The following is a 22996-nucleotide window of genomic DNA, read 5'->3' as shown; positions in this document are numbered from 1 at the left end:
AGAGAGAGAGAGAGAGAGAGAGAGAGAGAGAGAGAGAGAGAGAGAGAGAGAGAGAGAGAGAGAGAGAGAGAGAGAGAGAGAGAGAGAGAGATGAAGGGGTTAAGATCATTAACGTTAGGCCAGAGTAGGGAATGACAGCTGGACTGGTCGGAGGTACAGGGGGAATGACAAGTGCATGAGACAAATAGATGGTAAGACCATATATGCACACGGCGGCCATTACCTTAATGGCAGGGTGGCTGGCAACTAGCCACAACTCGCAATTGATGACAGCCCATATACATCTAAACAGAAAGGTCCTATCTGAGTGTATTGACCCATTCTACATCCTGACAGTTTTCTGAAAAAGCTATGTTTCTATGTCAGTGGTTCTTCGATTTTTCAACAATAGCAGACCTACAAGCTCATAGCGCGCCACTATGAGATCTCCTTTTTTTCAATAGCTAAAGCATAACATAATGCTAACACCAAAAGTGGTTCCCGCCCAAAATGGGTTAAACAACGTCAAACTCACCAACATTACAGCTGCACGGAAAGCTCGAATTATCCTCTTTCTATCTACAAAGTGTTTGTTTTTAATAATAAAAATGCACCATAGACATGTTATGAGCTATACTTTCTGTCAAGAAATTCCTTGCAGGTGATTATTTTTCTGTTTGGAAGCACTCGTTGGTAATCACTCAAGGGTCCTGCGTACTGTATGTGTACTAACCTGACTCCGCCAGGTGGAGGCAGCAGTGAGTTCCTCCTCCTGCTCCCATCTGGTCCCTCTCTGGGGCAGAGACCATGTACTCCGATCAAATACTGATCGGAGCGATATGCGGCCGCTAGAGGCGGGATCAACGCCAGACTGATGACGTATTGAAGCGCTGCCACAGCGCACATCTAAACACAGCCTAAGGGCCGATTCATACTCCTATTTTAGAGCCGAATAAAAGTCGGTTCGGCGCTGTAGAGCCTACAATGTGACGTCATTTGACGTTCGGGGGGGGCGGGGTACCGTCCTAAAGTCGGCTCTTCGGTGCTACTGAAAATTTCTGACGAGCCGAAATCATTTCGGCACTACAGCGCCGAAACAGCGGTAAAATAGGAGTAGGCTATGAATCGGCCCTTACAAGACTACAACCCGAAATTATTATGGAGATTTTTGTCCCGCTGCTTCCGGTTCATCGTTTCTGCTTAAGAGAGATGTATAGTAGTAAGGGCATTTTATCAGGTATTTGACCAATCTGGGAACTAAATCGTTACCAAGAAATTTCTTCACCAATGTGTTTCTAAAGGTGTCTAATAACATGTACTAAAAGTTTGAAATTCAACTCCCGTGGGAAATTGAGTTATTAGCATAATATGTGACCGTACCATCAACATCCTATATAAGGCAAAAAAGTCCAAATTTCATCATTCTTTAAGTAGCATGTGACATATGAAACTAGGGGGTTTTCATGATTCTGAATCCATTCCAAGCATTAGTTTTGCACAAAAAACACTCCTTGGGCTAAATTAGGCCATATCCACTTGACCAAATGTGCTGACCTCATCACGTTTGTGATGACGGCTATGGCCGTTTTCCTCCCAAGGAGTGTTTTTTGTGCAAAACTAATGCTTGGAATGGATTCAGAATCATAAAAACACCCTAGTTTCATAGAAATATCTTGGTAACGATTTAGTTCCCAGATTTTCAAAGATTTCTCTTACTATAGGCAGGAGGAGGAAGGAACTTGTGAACTCACTACTGCCTCCATCTGGTGGAGTCAGGTTACCTGCGTATACCATCGGTTTTGAAATCGCACGTAATGCAGAAGGCATGCAGGACGTTGCATTACTGAAAACAAGCGTTTACAAACTCCAACGCAAAAATAATCACCTGCAAGGAATTTCTTTGACAGAAAGGAGCCACCGGAAAGATGAATTGAATTATGTTTTTAGGCGGATTATGAAGCACTTTATTTGATTTGATAGACGAACTGAATATGCATTGTTTTTAGGTAGACTATGAAGCACTTATTTATTCTAGGATTCTAGGATTGCTGCGCACAGTGGGAGTCAACCAGTATACAGAGAAAGAGAGAGTGCCCGTGCGTGCGTGCGTGCGTGCGTGCGTGTGTTTCTTTCTTTTTTTTAAATGTTTGTTTGTGGCTTTCGCCTTTATGTTATATTTTTTATAGAGGGATAGACAGTATAGGCTGACAGGAAATGGGGAGCGAGATGGGGGTGGGGTGACATGCAGTAAAAGGCCGTCGGGATCGGGAGTCGAACCCACGGCACACACTGCCAGACTGGGTTACCAATTTACCAGTCAGGGTGCCTGGCATGGACCGCTGAGCCACGGCCCAGGCCGTGCGCATGTTTCATAAGCAGATACCAGTGTTGTTTTTGTCGACTAAAACTAAGACGAAAAATGTTCGTCGACTACCTTTTTTCACTGACGAAAACTAAATGAAAACTAAGCTATGATGACGAAACTAAGACTAAATATATTGACAATTTCGTCAACAGCTAAAAACTAGACTAAAATGCTAGGAAGGGACTAGTGGCCAAGCGATCCAGTATATGTCATTTTACAATTAGTTGCATGCTGAAAATAGCTAATCTACAAGCCCACAACGCGTCGCAATGCGACGCGTGTAAAATCAGTCATTACGACGGCATCAAGGCCCGCCAAAATACATTTTGTTCGACTAAATCAACTGTAGAAAATAGTCAACTAAAATCTTATGATATTTAGTCGACTAAAACTAGACTAGCACTAAAACATTCCAGGTGACTAAAATGTGACTAAAACTAAATGAAAAGTATTCAAGAGACTATGAGTTGTTAATCGCAATAATTGTGCGTGACACAATTCATTGTCAAGTAAATGTTCATGATGATGATGAGATGCGTGACGGCCCTGAAGCAGACACACACGGCGTCCCAGAGAAACCCAGCAGCAGGCTGAGTTCTTAACCCATTTTGGGCGGGAATAACCCCTTTTGGTGTTAGCATTATGCTATTCTTTAGCTATTGAAAAATAGCAGATCTACAAGCTCATAGCGCCCCACCGAGTGGCGCGCTACGAGCTTGTAGGTCTGCTATTTTTGAAAAATCATTAAAATGTGGCGCAAATCATTGAATATATATTTCAGAGCGAACATTTTTAACTAAAATCTTTGCTTCTGGGGGGTTGGGGGTCCCTGGAACTACATATTTTGAGATGGGGGTCCGTGGCTAATAGAGGAGATAATTCTGGGGGTCCTTGACATGAAAAAGGTTGAGCACCACTGACATAGAAACAGGTTTTTCAGAAAAAAATTAGGATTTAGAAGCCTTTTTTTAATCGACCTCAGTCCAAAATGGGTTAATCTCGGGGTGAGTTGCAGACACACGTTTCACTTCCACGACGTCTTGATCTAATCACGGCGCCTGTGCCTGGCAGACGAGACATCCTGTCACCTCCTCTGCGGTGGCGGTGACATTTCTGTTCCCTGTGATGAAGGCAACGCGACCTCTTCACTTAACCCATTCTGGGCGGGAACCCCTTTTGGTGTTTTAAACATTATGTTATAATTTAGCTATTGAAAAATAGCAGATCTACAAGCTCATAGCGCGCCACCGAGCGGCACGCTACGAGCTTGTAGGTCTGCTATTTTTGAAAAATCGTGAAAATGTGGCACAAATCTTTGAATATATATTCAAATCTTTGCTACTGGGGGGGGTCCCTGGAACAACATATTTTCAGATGGGGGTCGGCGGCCAATTACATATAATTTTTGGGGTCCTTGACATGAAATATTGAGAACCACTGATATAGAAACATAGGTATTTCAGAATCAGAAAACTGTCATGATTTAGAGGACATTTTTAAAATTTCGATGTCAGGTCAAAATGGGTTAAAAGGGAAGGTAGCGGGGACCAAAAAAAACGTAGACGGAAAATGATAAAGACGTCAGGGCAAATCAGAGGCGGTAGAGAGGAGAGCAGGGAAGGACACCAATGATAGAGGAGGAGGGGGAGGAGGGGGGGGGGGGGGCTAGAAGGCTGCTCTGTTTGTTCCTGTCTGTTGCAGATGACACTCTGTGCCTGCCGGTTATGAACCCATTTTGACCTGAGATCAGATTCTAAAAAATGTCTTCCACATCCTGACAGTTTTCTGAAAAAGCTATGTTTCTATGTCAGTTTGAGTTTTTCAAAAATAGCAGACCTACAAGCTCGTAGCGCGCCACTCGGTGGCGCGCTATGAGCTTGTAGATCTGCTATTTTTCAATAGCTAAAGCATAACATAATGCCCAGAATGGGTTTAAAATGTATACAAGGCTATTTGAGGCCATCATTTAGTATAGACGCTCTTTTCCAGAGCAAGGTCAGAGTATTAAAAGTGGCCCTTTCTTTTCGGGCATCGACGACACCCTCGGTGTGTCGTCGTGCGGTGCGGTCACACCCTTGTCTCTGGTCCCAGCTGGAAGAGGGTGGTCCGTATACTCCGTATATGGGGGGGAGGGGGTGATGATTATGTGTTCTGTAGCCGGCTCGCGTGCTGCGCAGATTGCGTGCTGCGCAGATCGCGTGCGGCGCAGATCACATGTCCGCCAAGCCCCACTCTTCTTCATTGTTGATTTGAAGCAATTGAGATTTTTTCTTTTAATATATTTTTGCATTTTTACTGTTTTATTGTGATTTTTTTGAAAGAAAGAAAGAAAGAAAGAAAGAAAGACAGTGTCTGATGACTCATGAGGGGCGTGGCCAGAGCTGACCACATGACCTGACATGCTGTCATGACAGCAGTGCAGACAGGAAGTGGACGTGCTGTCATGACAGCGCTGACAGGAAGGGGACGTGTCGACTTTGACCCTTGGCTTTAGACGTGTGTGAATCGTCTCCTTGGCAACCAGCTGGCAAACACAGGCACAAAGTAACGACTTATTACTGATTAACTACTTTGACTGCCGATGCTTTTGTACTTTGACTCAAGTAAAATTAGAGCTTCCACACTTTTACTTGTAACAGAGTACTTCTATAAATTTTTGCAGTATTGATACTTTTACTTGTCTTAACCCATTCAGGACGGGAACCCCTTTAGGTCCCCTCGAACAACGTATTTCCACAACGTATTTCCAAATACAGATAATTCCGGGGGTCCTTGGCATGACATAGAAACATAGGTTTTTCAGTAAACTGTTAGGATTTAGAAGACATTTTTGGGGGAATCAGCCTCAGGTATAAATGCGAGTACTTTTTGCACCACTGCCCCCAGTTGACACCCCCCCCATCCTCAATGTTAGCGAACCCCTTTTGGTGTTAGCATTATGTTATAAATGGTAAATGGTGCATTTATATAGCGCCTTTATCCAAGACGCTTTACATAGATTGTGCATTACATTCACCCATTCACACACACATTCATACACCGATTGCAGCGGAAGCCATGCAAGGTACCAACCAGCACATCGGGAGCAATTTGGGGTTCAGTGTCTTGCCCAAGGACACTTCGACATGTAGACAGGAGGAGCCGGGATTCGAACCGCTGACCCATGGATCATTGGCCGACCTGCTCTACCTCTTGAGCCACAGTCGCCCGCGTTATGCTTTAGCTATTGAAAAATAGCAGATCTACAAGCTCATAGCGCGCCACTCGAGCTTGTAGGTCTGCTATTTTTGAAAAATCGAAGAACGCCTGACATAGAAACATAGCTTTTTCAGAAAACTGTCAGGATTTAGGAAACATTTTTAGAATCTGATCTCAGGTCAAAATGGGTTAACTTAAGGGTCCAAATTTGGTTCATTATCAATCATTCTAGCCGCGGGAAGTCCTTGAAGGACCCCTGGGGGTCCTCCTCCGGTGTAACATTTCTAACCAGACACAAAATAGAAACCAACTTCTGTTCTAATTTCTATAGAATGGCGTCATTTGATATCGCTGGGTTTTGTGTCGGATGTGTCTTTTCCCCTGACTGACTGACTGGGGAGAAAATCTGTAACTGTAGATGAGTGACACATTTCAAAGAGATGGTTCAACTAAGGTTCAGGGCCTGAAATGGGTCACCGGGCCATTTCTGACGGGCCTTTAAACAAGAGTGAGATGAGGGAGTAGTTTCAATAGAGTGCGTGCGTGCGTGCGTGCGTGCGTGCGTGCGTGCCTAGCCACACATACGTGTGTTGTAGCAATGTGTATTGTAAATCAGCATAGGAGAGCTGTGTCATGCGAAACGGAGCTTTTGAGAAACGATGATGTCACCGAGTATTAGTGCATATCATTTTACTATAATTAGGCAGCTTGTGCCTGCATGGAAACTACATGGATATCTATCCGATTGTTCATGTTTATATATCACTGTTAACAACTTTAAAACATATGTTGCATCAACTGCATCTGCTCTGCTGCATCCAATAATAAATATATCAGCCTACTAGTCCAGTGTGGACTGGTGATTTCATTTGTATTGGTGCCGAGTGCGAAGCTTGAACAATAGGTGAATTGCGGACCGCTACAGATAAACTGTGGATATTAACCTACCATGCCATTGCGCAGTAGCCTACACCAAACAAGTCTATGCGTGGTGTGTGCATAGCCGCATGTGAAACTATATCGTGCTGTATTTTGCTCTCCATTTCATGGTCATGGTCATGCAGAGAGAGAGAGAGAGAGAGGTGTGAATGGAATCGCATCAAATAGCGTGGTTGGTGAGAAGAAAGTATACAGTGGGTTGCCGTGTGCATATGGCACATCTCTCTCCTGTTTAGGTAATAAAGGGCGCACCCTTGACTGCATTCCGTTGTCACTGCGCCTGCATGCCGACAATGTGCGTGCGTGAACTTTTATTAGCCTACATTATAACATGACATTTATTATACACCTGGAAAATATAGCCACTCTACAAGCTCACAACTGGTTGTGGACGCGACACTTCTATAGGTCTGACTCTGCTATTATTTTCTGTGCAGGACTAAGGACCAAGTCCTGCACAGACCAAGTCACCAGAGCAATGGTAAAGTATTCATGTTTTATAGTATAGTATAATTTTTTAATTATATGGAGAGAAAAGTCGAGAGTCGGGATTTGGAGATTTACGCACATTGTAACATGCTGACAGACAATGAAAGAAACATGTTCCACTTCCACTCACAATTTAGGTGGCTTTTAAAATGTGGTACTTATTCCTTCATTAAAAAATATGATTGGCACCTCATAAGTGTAAATATAAAATCAATTGAAACCTGCTACTGCGGTGATTTTATCCTGTGTTCAATGCGTTTCTGCGTTTGTGTGTGGACATAGATATCTCTGTCGTATGGGCAGGGAGTTTTTCTAAAACTGTGTGTGTGTGTGTGTGTGTGTGTGTGTGTGTGTGTGTGTGTGTGTGTGTGTGTGTGTGTGTGTGTGTGTGTGTGTGTGTGTGTGTGTGTGTGTGTGTGTGTGTGTGTGTGTGTGTGTGTGTGTGTGTGTGTGTGTGTGTGTGTGTGTGTGTGTGTGTGTGTGTGTGTGTGTGTGTGTGTGTTAGTTTTAGTTTGTTCAATCCTGCATCTTTTCAATCCTGCACCTGATGGATAAGTGAGGTGCAGGATTGAAGGGCCAGAGTAAAAAAAATCAGTTACAGATTTAGCTTGTGAATAAATTGACAAAAAATAAAACTATTAGGGCATCTTGTCTATCAGTTCAGTTAGTTGTCTCCACCAGGCCGAAGGCATGGGGAGAGAGTATGTTTTGCACTCCGTCCGTGTGTGTGTGTGTGTGTGTGTGTGTGTGTGTGTGTCCGTCCGTCCTTCCTTCCGTCCGTCCGTTACCAGCTAATCTCCGGCACCGTTAACCCGGTCGATGCCAAACTTTGCACACACACTCCCTGGATGCCAACGATGAACCTCTGCCCCACATTTTCCAGAACGGCCTGTTATAGCACCACCATGAGGCAGCTTTTCACATTTTTACCTAAAACTGCACCGATCTGCGTGAAACGTTGCATGCACACTCCCTAGAGGCCAAGGACAAACCTTTGACCTGCATTTTCCGCATCTGCCTTTTATAGCGCCACCAGGAGGCCCACTTTTGTAAAACACATTTTTTTATATTACTCCTCCAGATTCTGTCCAAAAATCTCACAAATCGTTACACAGTATCTCTATGGTCATGTGCTCAAGTCGGATCTGTCCGTTATTTCATATTCCATCCTAATTGGCTATAATTGGCTTTCACAGTTTGCAAGATTGCCCGTTTTGAACAAAAGCCTCAAATGATGAACGCAGCATGCAATTTACGTGAAATCTTTCACACATTTTCTTACTAGGCTGAGGAATATATCCCACCCTTTTCACATTGGCCTGTTATAGCGCCACCAACAGGTTGATTTTTGCAAAACACATTTTTGGAACAAAATGCCACAAATCATCCAATTGCCATCAAAGGCGTATGAAGAAATGGCACCCTTTTCACATTGGCCTATTATAGCACCACCAGGAGGCCACAACCTGACCTGGCTTGGTGGAGACCTGTGCCCCGAGGGGCACTTTTTCTAGTTTTAGTTAGTTTTGTAAACACACTTCAGTGTTCTAGTTTTTTTAGTTTTTTTATGTTAATGTTATATTTTTCATTTTAGTTTTAGTTGACTATAATAACCTTCCTTGATACCCAGCAGGTGCTGCAACTTGCAAAGTACCTCCTGTGCCTGTCATACTACTATAGCGTCCGGTCCAGGGGGTGTATTTTGTACATCAAGCTGCTTCACGCTACAGAAACAGGAGATAGACAGACTGCTGCTGCACTATGGGCCTCATGGCACCATTGTTTCCTGCAAGGCTACTTACTTACTTACTTAAAGACCCCCTTTTTTGCTCTAATGGAGTACAGCTGCTAATGGCCACTAGAGACAAAGGGTTTCACTTTAATCACTTCATGGCTTTATCACCGTGTCAACACGGCTCTTCTGTATGGCGTCTTGTGGGAACGCTGAATCATGCTGGTAGGGTTCTTTTTATTTTGGCATAAAAACAATTACGGTTACAGAATCTTCGGTTTCACAATGTATAAAACATTGGCTCCAAACAATAATCAAAATTAATAAAAACCCATGAATAAAAACGTTAAAGAGGTAGAATACATTAAAATATACAATACACAACACAAAATCCCTTTACTCATACAACAGGAGTGCTCCAAAAGTGACCGACAGGCATGAATGGTAAATGGTGCATTTTTATAGCGCCTTTATCCAAGGCGCTTTACAGAGATTGTGCATTACATTCACACATTCACATACCGATGCCGGAGGAAACCATGCAAGTGCAACCAACATGCACATCGGGAGCAATTAGGGGTTCAGAGTCTTGCTCAAGGACACTTTGACACTAACTCTGGGGGGGAGCCCACAGGGTTCGAACTGCGGGGAACCTTGCGGTTGCCATCCGGTCGCTCTACCCCTGAGCCACCGCCGCCCCCTGTAGCATGTAGCCCCCTGTAGCATGTAGCATGTAGCCCCCTGTAGCATGTAGCATGTAGCCCCCTGTAGCATGTAGCATGTAGCCCCCTCAGCCCCCCTGTAGCATGTAGCATGTAGCCCCCTGTAGCATGTAGCATGTAGCCCCCTCAGCCCCCCTGTAGCAGCCATGTAGAATACACAAAGTTCCTCTGTTAGTGCACACAAGGAGTGAGCTCAAATACAATACACTCGTGTCCATATTTCACTCTGATGTCTTGTGTGAGGTTAGAGGACACACCAGTACACTAGCAGATCTACAAGCTCGTAGCGCGGCACCGAGTACGGCGCTACGAGCTTGTAGATCTGCTATGTGCTGCTATGTGTTGGTTTTGTATTCCAGTCTCACATTGACAAAGAAACACGCTGCTCAGTTTCCATACTTTTTAGAAAACTTGAAATGGGACAATCTGCATAATGAGCAATTAAATACATTTTAAATACTTTTGTACCTTTTACTCGAGTACAAATTGAATATCTTGATGTAGTGTTTGAGTGGTTTGGAGAGCATCTATGTTCTGTTGATGTTGTAAGTGTATTGTTCTGTGTCGACATTGTCTATGTACTGTATTCATTGTGTTGTGCCCGAGGACCCCCTCTAAAATGAGACGATACATCTCAAGGGGCTATCCTCTAAAGGAAATACAATTTCAATATATAACAGAGTATTTCTATATTGCAGTATTGATACTTTTACTTAACGTACAAATTGTGAGTATACTTTTTCCACCGCACAGCGCTGAGCGCCTCCTCGCGGGACTCAAGCCCGCACTTCTTTTTTTCTCTATAATTTTTATCCCACGATTTTGTAACCCATTTTTCACCCCTGTGTCAATTATCTAATGTGATCCTGGGCTCTACACACCCTCCGCCAACCTAGTCCCCATATATGGGGGACATGGGGAGAGCAACGGACTTGAACTCATGCTTCCTTCATGCCTGAGTGTCCAAGTTGCTCCTTTACACCTGACAGGGGGGAGTTTCCCTGGTTGAACGTAGCGCATGGAAGGAACACGTTATTCCAACCAGTTCCTTTCCCCTCCATCAGGCGCCCCGGCTGGCCAGGGGGAGGCAGTTTAGAGACCAGGATTACTGCATGTTTTTTGTGAGGGTACCTACCCTAGGGGACACGGGGAGAACATGCAAACTCCACACAGAAAGGCCCTTTCGCCAACCCCGCCTCGGGTATGGGCACTGATGACGTGGAGGAGGAAACACGCCGCCAGCGCCCACAGCGTCCTGAGCAGGAATCGAACCCAGGACCTTCTAGCTGTGAGGCGACAGCACTACCAACTGTGCCACCGTGCCCCAAGCCCGCACTTCTGTCTGCCTCGATTGGATTACTCCTTCTCCTGACTCCAGGACACTTGGCTCATTATTGTCTCCACCAGGCCGAAGGCATGGGGAGAGAGTATGTTTTGCACTCCGTCCGTGTGTCCGTCCGTCCGTCCTTCCTTCCGTCCGTCTGTGTACAGCTAATCTCCGGCACCGTTAACCCGGTCGATGCCAAACTTTGCACACACACTCCCTGGATGCCAACGATGAACCTCTGCCCCACATTTTCCAGAACGGCCTGTTATAGCGCCACCATGAGGCAGCTTTTCACATTTCTTACCTAAAACTGCACAGATCTGCGTGAAACGTTGCATGCACACTCCCTAGAGGCCAAGGACAAACCTTTGACCTGCATTTTCCGCATCTGCCTTTTATAGCGCCACCAGGAGGCCGACTTTTGTAAAACACATTTTTTGATATTACTCCTCCAGATTCTGTCCAAAAATCTCACAAATCGTTACACAGTATCTCTATGGTCATGTGCTCAAGTCGGATCTGTCTGATATTTCATATTCCATCCTAATTGGCTATAATTGGCTTTCACAGTTTGCAAGATTGCCCCGTTTTGAACAATAGCCTCAAATCATGAACGCAGCATGCAATTTACGTGAAATCTTTCACACATTTTCTTACTAGGCTGAGGAATATATCCCACCCTTTTCACATTGGCCTGTTATAGCGCCACCAACAGGTTGATTTTTGCAAAACACATTTTTGGACAAAATGCCTCAAATCATCCAATTGCCATCAAAGGCGTATGAAGAAATGGCAATCGGTACACATGATCTCTGTAGTCATGTGATCAAGACGAGTCTGTTGGATTTCTCAGATTGTACACTGATTGGCTAAGATTGCCTTCCAAAGTTTTCAGGAGTGGCCCGTTTTGTACAAAATGCTGCACATGTCTTGCTCATCCAGAATTCTATCCTCAGAGATGCTATGAGTGATCTGGCTCTGCATTTCCTCAACAAAATGAAGCAAATTGTTGCAAAAACAAATACAAAAAAACATCCTCCTAAACATTTTGCCAAACATCACACACACTCCTATCCTCCTGGTGGAGACCTGTGCCCGGAAGGGCACTTTTTCTAGTTTATTCTTAATTCTTGCCCTTGAAAAAAGAACCTTTTTTGTCGCCAGAGAGGTCAGCGTTACGGTCACTCGTAATGAGACAGGTCTGCCTTTTTTATGTAAGGGCAGTAATTCTGGCCTTTTTAAAATTATGTGGCACCTTTTGCTTGAGATCTAAGGGTGGCAGCGGGGGCAGTGTCTTAAGTGTACAGGGTTTGATGAGGCCCCGCAGGTCGGGCCGGGCCTTAATTTCGGGTCCTGTTGAGAATGATCTATAGCTTATGCGTGGCTGCACTAATAACTTTAGGGCAGGCCCGTCTATAGAGTTTAAATGAACAGTACAGTACAGTACAGTATCAGTCAAAAAGGAGACATCGAAGAGGAAGGATGGGGAAGGATCAACATATGGAAAGTCAGAACAGGTCAGCTCCATATATGGAGATATAAAGGTTTGAGGTCATCCGTCATGTACAGTTGCTGGCCAATATTGATGACATCAGGGATCTCCATATATGGGAATTCCCATAATATGGGCTTAATATTGATCTCCATCCCTGATGATGTCACGCGGTGACCAACCAACCAATCAAACAACTGACTGACTGACGGGAAATGCACAATTTCATAGAAATTGTGACCAGCTCGTTTATACTTTGTGCTCCTGCATCGTTCTTTTTTTTTTTTTTTGGCTTTCACCTTTTTTTTTTTATATATTTTTATGGAGGGACAGACAGTAGGCTGACAGGAGGTGGGGAGAGAGATGGGGGCCGTCGGGATCGGGAGTCGAACCCGCGGTACACTGCCAGACTGGATTACCAGCCAAGGTTCCTGGACCACTGAGCCATGGCCCAGGCCTCCTGCATCGTTCTTGAGTACATCCACGTATCTTAGCGTAGGACGTCCTCGTGATCGATGCCCGTGTGTTGGTTCCCAGAGCACCAGTTTGCTGGCTGGCAGTTCTTGATGCCTTTGGCAGTGTCCTGGTATAGTCTCATTCTCTTGGCTGCTATTTTCTGACTCACCCTTGGTATTCCCGTATTCCCTCATACAGAGTCTTAGTAGTTAGTAACATGTACACTCTTGCTGATATTTAGTACTGCACGCAGCATTCTGGTGTAGCACCCGTCAAGGGACTAACCCGCCCCCTCACCAATAGCAGCACGCACGCACGCACGCACGCACGCACGCACACACGCACACACACACGCACGCACGCACACACACACACACACACACACACACACACACAGAAGAAGGGACTCCTGCTGAGTTCAGAATGTATTTATATAATATTTACATGTATTTAAATTCAGTATAAATCCTTACAAATGTGTCTCTCTCTCTCTCTCTCTCTCTCGCTCTCTCTCTCTCAGTGATGTGTGTGTGTGGGTGATCGCCCATCGTGTCCTGACTGAAGCTGGGGAAGCTAAAGGTGGTGCGGCGGCAGCTGCTGCAGAGGTAAAGTGTTGATGTTGATTTAGTCATTTTGTCTTTAGAATAAAGTTCCATTGGTTTTAGTCACATTTTAGTCAGCCTAACCTATTTAGACCTGAGAACGATTCTACAAATGCCTTCTAAATCCTGACAGTTTTCTGAAAAACCCTCTGTTTCTATGTCAGTAGTGCTCAACCTTTTTCATGTCAAAGACCCCTAGAATTATCTGTATTTGGTCGCGGACCCCCATCTGAACATATGTTTTTCCAGGGACCCCCCCCCCCAGAAGCAAAGATATTATAAACGTTCGCTCTGACAGAATATATATTCAAAGATTTGCGCCACGTTTTCATGATTTTTCAAAAATAGCAGATCTACAAGCTCGTAGCGCGGCACTCGTTGCCGCGCTACGAGCTTGTAGTTCTACTATTTTTTTTTTTTAAGTGTAACATAATGCTTAAAACACGTGATTCCACGTGAATGGGTTAAACGCTTTAGTGTTAGTCCAGTTTTAGTCGACTAAATACGATTTTAGTCGACTGAATCTACAGTCGACTACAATGTATTTCGGCGGTGCCTTGATGGTGTCGTAAGGCCTGATTTTACACCTGGTTGCGATCTGAAAATAGCAGATCTACAAGCTCACACAGTTTTTAACCAAGTGGACCCTTATAGATGAAACCAAATGGACCCGTACGGGTCCATTTGGTTTCATTCTACACTCTCAAGAGTTAAATTATTGTTAAACATCTGCGTTACACTTAATTTTCAAGAACTCTACACAATTTAGAGAATGTAGAATAATTGTTACCTGTTATCTGTCCTAATGGCACCAACATCAATACAGCATGGAATTGTGAACAAAATCTCATCCAACGATACATATAAAATATATGCTTAGTCTTTGGTCTGAGAAGCTAAACCTCATCAAATGGTGGTCCGTGGCTCAAATGCAGAATAAATAATGGACCTTGTTATGAAAAGGGTTGAATAGTTCATTGAAGATATACTTGATTGATTGATTGATTGATTGACTGACTGACAGGTATGAACACCAGCCGTTTGTGTCCTGCCTGGCGGGTCTATACGGTTGCCAATGGCGACGCTATCAACGAGCCAGAGCACAGCCGGGAGAGTGCTGCTGCAGCAAGGTACATGCACGCTCATCCACACGCACGCACGCACGCATGCACGCACGCGCGTGCACACACACACACACACACACACACACACACACACACACACACACACACACACACACACACACACACTAGAGCCCTGCAAGCCAGTTGGGACCCGACCAGGTCCCGGCCCGGGCCGTTAGATTAATTTTCCGATATGAATTTCAGACTGGACACGCATCCGATCCAATCGGGACAACCCTAACTAAAACTAAAACTAAAATCTAAAATCAGACTATGACTAAAACAAAAACCTCATTTTGCTCTGAAAATCAACACGGGCTGAGAGTCACTCTGGAGCAAGCCCCCCAGAACGGCTGGCCAACGTCGAAGCCACCGCCACTAGTGGTCAAAACTGGAACTGCAGGCGGGACCCTGTAACTCTGGACCCTGATACAGCACATCCCCGCCTCACCCTGTCTGCGGATGGAGAACAAGTTAGTCATGGAAACGTAAAGAATCTGTCGGTTAACAAAGAGAGATTCTCTCCATGTGTGCCGCTGTGTTAGGAAAACAAAGCTTCTCTTCAGGAAAGTTCTACTATGAGATTCAGGTTGGAGGGAAAACTGACTGGTATGTACAGTAGGAGTGGCCAGAGAGTCCATCAACAGGAAGGGATATCTGAGACCCAACAAACGCTTAGAGTATATATGAATAGAGACGGCACCCGGATGAAACCCTGAGGCGAAATGGACATAGTGGCCGAATTTGATATTGCAGCGTGGGCCCAAACACATGAACGCGCTGGTCCGTTGACTATCATTGTGCACGTTCACGATGACACGTGAACGCTGAATGCCTGCAATGATAGTCAGCGGCAGCGCGTTCATGTGTTTGGGCCCAATCCATCCCAGAATGCACTCTGTTCCTACCCAGAATGCACAGTGAAATCGCCTCATGCGCTTTTGAGCAACTGAATGCAAGTGGATGGGAGGAGAACTCGGGTGCCGTCTCTATTCATATATACAAACGTTGCTGGACTATAGGGTTGAGGAATGGAAGTAAGTACGAGGCTGTTGCCCTCCCTCTTGTGTAAGGCCCAGGCCACACTACTCTTTTGCAAAACGGATATTTCCGTCCTCCGTTTTAGAAAAAATCCCTGCCCATACGACAGAGATATCTGTGTCCACACACAAACGCAGAAACGCATTGAACACAGGACAAAATCACTGCAGTAGCAGGTTTCAATTGTAGGCTATATTATATTTGGATTTTATATTTACACTTATGAGGTGCCAATCATATTTTTTAATGAAGGAATAAGTACCACATTTTAAAAGCCACCTAAATTGTGAGTGGAAGTGGAACATGTTTCTTTCATTGTCTGTCAGCATGTCACACTATGTGCGTAAATCTCCAAATCCCGACTCTCGACTTTTCTCTCCATATAATTAAAAAATGATAGACACTTTACCATTGCTCTGGCGACTTGGCCTGCACAGAAAATAATAGCAGAGTCAGACCGCCACAACCAGTTGTGAGCTTGTAGAGTGGCTATATTTTCCAGGTGTATAATAAATGTCACGTTATAATGTAGGCTAATAAAAGTTCACGCACGCACATTGTCGGCATGCAGGCGCAGTGACAACGGAATGCAGTCAAGGGTGCGCCCTTTATTACCTAAACAGGAGAGAGATGTGCCATATGCACACGGCAACCCACTGTATACTTTCTTCTCACCAACCACGCTATTTGATGCGATTCCATTCACACACCTCTCTCTCTCTCTCTCTCTCTGCACCCTCTCTCTCTCTCTCTCCTCGCATGACCATGACCATGAAATGGAGAGCAAAATACAGCACGATATAGTTTCACATGCGGCTATGCACACACCACGCATAGTCTTGTTGGTGTAAGTTACTGCGCAATGGCATTTGGCCTGGGTCCTTATTGGTATATATCCACAGTTTATCTGTAGCGGTCCGCAATTAACCTATTGTTCAAGCTTCACACTCGGCACCAATACAAATGAAATCACCAGTCCGCACTGGAATAGTATGCTGATATATTTATTATTGGATGCAGCAGAGCAGAGCCTTTGCTCGCTGCAGTTGATGCAACATATGATAAGTTTTAAAGTTGTTAACAGTGATATATAAACATGAACAATCGGATTGATATCCATGTAGTTTCCATGCAGGCACAAGCTGCATTTCTCACCTAATTATAGTAAAAATTATATACGCTAATAAGCGGTGACATCATCGTTTCTCAATAGCTCCGTTTCGCACGACTACACAGCTCCACTGATCCGGATATTTTCGAAAATCTTCACTTATTTATCCTTTTCCAAAAACCTCCGTTTGAGTGGCCGAAAACGCCGTTTGCGTGTGGCTGAAAGGCCCAAACGCACAAAATAATGTGCGTTTAGCAAAAGATCCATATACGTGTGGCCTGGGCCTAAGACAGAAGGTGCAGAAAGTGGGAGTGTTTGTGTATTATGAGGAGGATCTGGTCTCCTTTTACGATGTGGAGGCCAGAGGTCACCTTTACTCTTTCACCGGCTGCACCTTCACTGAGTAGCCTCGGAAACCCAGACGTTTTTATTTCCAGGGAGGAAAAAAAAGTCTGGGTCCGAGTCCACTTCAATTCGGCATAGAGTAGTGCAAACATTGCTCACTCTCTGCTGATTTCTGATCGTCTGCACCTTTGTTAAATTGACACACGCACACATGTACACACACACAATCCTAAGTAATTAGTCTCATGTCGCGCAGCTGCGCATAGTTTCTCCCGGCGGATCCTGCCGGGAGCAGCCTATGCCATAAAAAGCATAGGTGAGTTCCAGGCTATTCACGGAGAGACTCTATTTGGTCCACGATTGACCAAATTGACCTGTCAATCACACTGATACGAGGGCAGTCAATGGGTTAGTACTACATTCATTGTTTGAAAGGGTGAGGCACTAAGTTCATTGTTTGAAGTTTTTGTTGCTGCGAGAGTGAGGTCTAGCCAACACCAACTCGGGATTCCTGGATCGCTGCCCTCCACAAATTCCTATCCAACATCAGGTTCTTGAGCTCTGCAGTGTTGACAGCCAAGCTGAAAGGGTGAGGTACTAAGTTCCGACGGTCATTAGACCGACAACCTATAACCGCAAGCACGGGAGCAGCGTATGTTCGAGCGCTAGTCCGACCGTTGTTCCCGCATGTCGGACTAATGCTCCGTCGGAATTGCGTCCGGATCCCGTTTGAAAGCATTTTCCTTTCTTCTTTTCTTCTTTTTTTAAACATATTTTTGGGGCTTTTCTGCCTTTATTGATCGGACACAGTGGAGAGAGACAGGAAACAGGGAGACTGAGAATGACACGCAGCAAAGGTCGTCGGGATCGGGATTGGATCCCGCGACACCCTGTCAGGCACGTGCCTATAATATAGGCACATGCCTGACAGCGTGCACATGCCACCGGTCGCATACCACATATTATGTGGTATGCGCCTGTGGCATGTGGTTTAGGGCAGGCAAATCAGTTTACCTGTTGGACCACTTTTCTAGGCTAATTATTCAGAAAACCTCAGACCTCAGAAAAACTATACTGAATGTTCAAAGTTCAGGTTTTTTGGGTGCAATTGAGGTCAGAACCAAAACAAAAGAAAATGATAATTGCCGATCTACTAGCAGTAGCACACAACGTGTCGCGTTGTTGTGAGCTTGTAGAAAGGCTATTTTCTAAAGATTTTTATATACATTATACATTATAATACATATATTTTTTTATTAATCCATTTTGGCCTGACCTCGGAATTTATAAAATTTCTTCTAAATCCTCCAGTTTTCTGAAATAAATATTTTCACGATTTTTCAAAAATAGCAGACCTACAAGCTCGTAGCGCGCCACTCGGTGGCGCGCTATGAGCTTGTAGATCTGCTATTTTTCAATAGCTAAACTATAACATAATGTTTAAAACACCAAAAGGGGTTCCCGTCCAGAATGGGTTAAGTACCTTTTGATGCAATACTTTGTGGACTTTTACTCAACTATACATTCTGAATACCAGACTTTTACTTGTAACACAGCTTTTCCTACACCTTGTGGAATTGATACTTTCACTCGAGTAAATACATCCCGGTAGGACTCTTTTTCCCACCACTGCGAAATAACAGCAACAATATTCTACGTGGTCAGCTGTGGTGTCGAAACAATATTCTGCACGGTCAGCTTGCAGTCGAAAAAGTGCAGACAGTCACACTGGATCACTGTTTGGACGCCTCTGTCTGCTGCACTGGCATAATCGTGTGTGTGTGCGTGTGTGTGTGCGTGTGCGTGTGCGTGCGCGTGTGTGTGTGTGCTTGCGTTGCAGGTGGAGTGTATCAGTTTCGGCCTCCTGATTCTCACCTTCTTCCTGAGTTTTGTGTTCCTCTACTTCTGGACGGAAGCCCAGAACGACTACATCGACTTTGACTGGTGGGTGGCACACACACGCGCGCATGCAACACACACACACGCACACACACACACACACGCACGCACGCACGCACGCCCGCCACGCACGCACAGGAGGAGCAGCTGTGCTCGACGTGATTTATACTTCGATCTCCACTCCACGGTGCTTTGCCGGCGGGATCGCTCAGTCTCCAAAGAGACATAATGATGATATGACATTTATTTACCTCGATGAATGCCGTCTCTCTCGCGATATGTACACCTCACACGATGACACCTCGATGGTACATTTTCGATATATCTTGCAGCCTCGTCTGTCTGTCTGTCTGTCTGTCTGTCTGTCTGTCTGTCTGTCTGTAGCTATAAACAGACATTAATAATAACTCATATATTGTGTGTTTATGATCAGGTTTAACTTTGGGACTCTGGGGTTCTGTGTGTGTGTGTGTGTGTGTGTGCGCACGCGTGTGTGTGTGTGTGTGTGTGTGTGCGTGCGTGCATGTGTGATGTAGGTTTAACTTCGGGACTCTGGGGTTCTGGTTCCCGTGGTCTCTGGTGCTGCTGGTGCTCGCTGCAGCTTTGTTCACTTACATCGCCCTACTGCTGGTGAGAGAACACACACGCACGCACGCACACACACACGCACACGCACGCACGCACGCACGCACGTGCGCACACACACACACACACACGCGCGCGCTTGTATACGCACGCATGCATGCATGCGAGTGTCAGGCAGAATCCTCTTCTCCATATTTTCTTTCTTCATAAAAGAACACTACAGTGTCACACAAAAGCATCAAAAGTAGCGGATCAACAAGCTCGTATTTGAACTTGTTGTCTCCACCAGGCCGAAGGCATGGGGAGAGAGTATGTTTTGCACTCCGTCCGTGTGTCCGTGTGTCCGTCCGTCCGTGTGTCCGTGTGTCCGTCCGTCTGTGAACAGCTAATCTCCGGCATCGTTAACCCGGTCGATGCCAAATTTCGCACACACACTCCCTGGATGCCAACGATGAACCTCTGCCCCAAAATTTCCAGAACGGCCTGTTATAGCGCCACCAGGAGGCCACTTTGTGCAAAACACGTTTTTGGACAGTACACCTACAGATTTTGTCCAAACATCACGCAAATTGGTACACAGTCTCTCTAGAGCCATTCAACGAAACGGGTCTTTCAGATTTCTCAGACTCCATCCTGATTGGCTAAGATTGTCTTCCAAAGTTCGCAGGAGTGCTCAGTTTCAAACAAAATGCTGCAAATCATGAACACATCGTGTCATTTCCGTGAAATTGCGCACGCACATTCCCACTAGGCCGAGGAAGAAATGCCATGTGAACATTTTCAACTCAGCCTCATGGTGGCGCTATAACTTGCCAAAAAGTGTTTTTACCTCCAACTGCACGGATTTGTGGATAACTTTGTATGCCAACTCCCTAGAGGCCAAGGAAAAACCTTTGCCTGGAATTTTTCACATATGCTCTTTATAGCGACACCAGGAGGCCGACATATGTAAAACACATTTTCTTATATTACTCCTTCAGATGTTATCCAAATTTCACACAAATCGGTACACATGCTCTCCATAGTCATGTGATCAAGACGGGTTTGTTTGATTTCTCATAATCCACCTTCATTGCCTACGATTGGCTTCTAAACTTTTCAGGAGTAGCCCGCTTTGTACCCGTTTTGTACAAATCGCCACAACTACTCAACGCAGCGTCCGATTGCGGTGAAACTGTGCATGCATATTCCCACTGGGCTGAGGAAGAAATGCCAGTTTTCAAATCAGCCTCATGGTGGCGCTACAACAGGCAATGCCGTGTCTCACACACACACACACACACACACACACACACACACACACACACACACACACACACACACACACACACACACACACACACACACACACACACACACACACACACACACACACACACACTCCTGGTGGAGACCTGTGCCCAGAAGGGCACTTTTTCTAGTTTGATCTGTTTTGTTTTTGAGGGGCCAAGCCCGAGGGGCCTACGGTCCCTTGTTGTATTTGTCTGTTTTTTGAGGGACACTAGCCCCTCCTATACACACACTATATACAATTAACCGTGCAGTCGGTTTTCGCTAAACTTGGCATTACGGTAGAGGGCTATGCCAAACGGTGAAGACAGAAGCCCACAACCATTGGCCACAGGGTGGCGCTATAGCACTCAATTGAAAATGCAAACTTTGAACAGGCATGGCTTTTGACCCCTGACCTTTAGATCACCCACCATTTTGAATTATATGAAAAACAGTTCAAATATATCTACACACAAACTTTGGACGAATATCTAATGAAAATGTTGGGCCTTTGTTTTTAAGTTTAACAATGAAGGTTTTATGAACCAATGAAAATTGCAGTTTCATGAAAATTCTAACCAAATGGACACTTATAGATCGTTAACGCTTGAGAGCGGAAAATGAAACCAAACGAACTGATCTATTGATATGCATTGCAAATGTATTGATATGAATATGTAAATGTGTTGATATGAATATGCAAATGTGTTGATATTAATATGAAATTGTGTTGATATGAATATGTAAATGGGTTGATATAAATACGTACATGTGTTGATATAAATATGTAGAGGTATTGATATGAATATGTAAATGTGTTGATATGAATATGTAAATGTGTTGATATGAATATGTAAATGTGTTGATATGAATATGTAAATGTGTTGATATGAATATGTAAATGTGTTGCACAGGTTGTGGCGGTGTATCTACTGACTGAGGGACAGAGGCTGTACCTGCACTGGAGCCACAAGGTACACACACGCACACACACGCACGTGCACGGACGCGCACGGATGGACGCAGGCACGGCATCTACTTAAGTATATGTACTGTGTGTGTGTGTGTGTGTGTGTGTGTGTGTGTGTGTGTGTGTGTGTGTGTGTGTGTGTGTGTGTGTGTGTGTGTGTGTGTGTGTGTGTGTGTGTGTGTGTGTGTGTGTGTGTGTGTGTGTAGATTGGTATCGTGGTGACTCTGGTTTTCACGGTGACGGCCACCGCTGTCCTCTCAGACCTCTGGAGCAAAGAATGGAAGACCCTCCTCCTCTCCCTCCAGGTCAGCTGACACATGCACGCACGTGCACACGCACACACGCAATGTCCAGTTGTCCACTCTATAGACTTATACATTCCACATTTGATATGATATGGACTTTTCAAAATGTCCGTCTACCAACCAGTAAGACGCCTGAGGGCGAGAACCAACCTCGCCTTTTAGGGCGAGGTCGTGCACTGGCCATATATGGAGCGTGTTTTGAGTGTACAGGGTTTGATGAGGTCAGATCAACATATGGAATGTCAGAATGGGTCAGCTCCAAACTGTATATGGAGATCTAAGGGTGGCAGCGGACTGGCCATATATGGAGCGTGTTTTGAGTGTACAGTACAGGGTTTGATGAGATCAGATCAGCATTATGGAATGTCAGAACAGCTCAGTTCCATATATGGAGATGTAAGGGTGGCAGCGGGGGCAGTGTCTTGAGTGTACAGGGTTTGATGAGGGTCCAGGTAGGGCCGGGCCTTAATTTTCAGGCCTGTTGAGAACTCTAGTTTTCGCCGGCTGCCGGGCGCGGCTGCACTAATAACTTTGGGGCATGCCCGTCTAGAGATTAAATGGACAGGTATCAGTCAAAAGGGAGACATCGAAGAGGAAGGATGGATGGGGAAGGATCAACATATGGAATGTCTGAACAGGTTCTAACATATATCCATATACTAATATTGATGACATCAGGGATCTCCATATATGGGCTTAATTGCAACAACAGGTCGCATTTACTATGATATGATCCCTGATTTACAATCATCCCTGATGATGTCATAGTGATGTCACGACGAGACCCATGTCATAGTGATGTTACAAGACCTGGGCATATATGGGGGCTTTCCCCATGTATGGGGATTGTGAGTGACGTGACGTGATGTGACAAAACACGCAAGGTTTCATAGTTAACACCAAGAACGCCCAGGGGTATTTAAAACCATTAAATCAGAGCGCCCAGCGATTTACAGAAACGGAGCACATTTAGTGACGCACCAGGCGCTATCCCGGATGTAGCTGAAGTAACTAGATGTAGCCAAAACACTCCCAGGGGATCG

General features: G+C 45.0%; 1 protein-coding gene across 1 annotated transcript in view; it reads left to right on the top strand.

Annotated features, from left to right (window-relative positions):
* Positions 1–8921: 8921 nt before the first annotated feature.
* Positions 8922–22996, top strand: part of LOC306932187 (glycerophosphodiester phosphodiesterase domain-containing protein 5-like) — a gene marked incomplete at its 5' end in the record, with an annotated part of 34891 nt that continues 20816 nt past the window's right edge. Inside the window, 7 exons of the mRNA XM_079513884.1 lie at positions 8922–8927; positions 13264–13304; positions 14326–14431; positions 18763–18866; positions 19358–19451; positions 21593–21652; positions 21855–21953. Coding sequence (XP_079370010.1) covers positions 8922–8927; positions 13264–13304; positions 14326–14431; positions 18763–18866; positions 19358–19451; positions 21593–21652; positions 21855–21953 — 510 coding nt within the window. The remainder of the gene's footprint in view (positions 8928–13263; positions 13305–14325; positions 14432–18762; positions 18867–19357; positions 19452–21592; positions 21653–21854; positions 21954–22996) is intronic.

This window comes from Electrona antarctica (assembly GCF_951216825.1).
Source record: "Electrona antarctica genome assembly, chromosome: 11".
In the NCBI taxonomy this organism is placed as follows: Eukaryota; Metazoa; Chordata; class Actinopteri; order Myctophiformes; family Myctophidae; genus Electrona; species Electrona antarctica.
The sequence above is the reverse complement of the archived record's forward strand: the minus strand, read 5'-3'. Positions and strand labels throughout refer to the sequence as shown.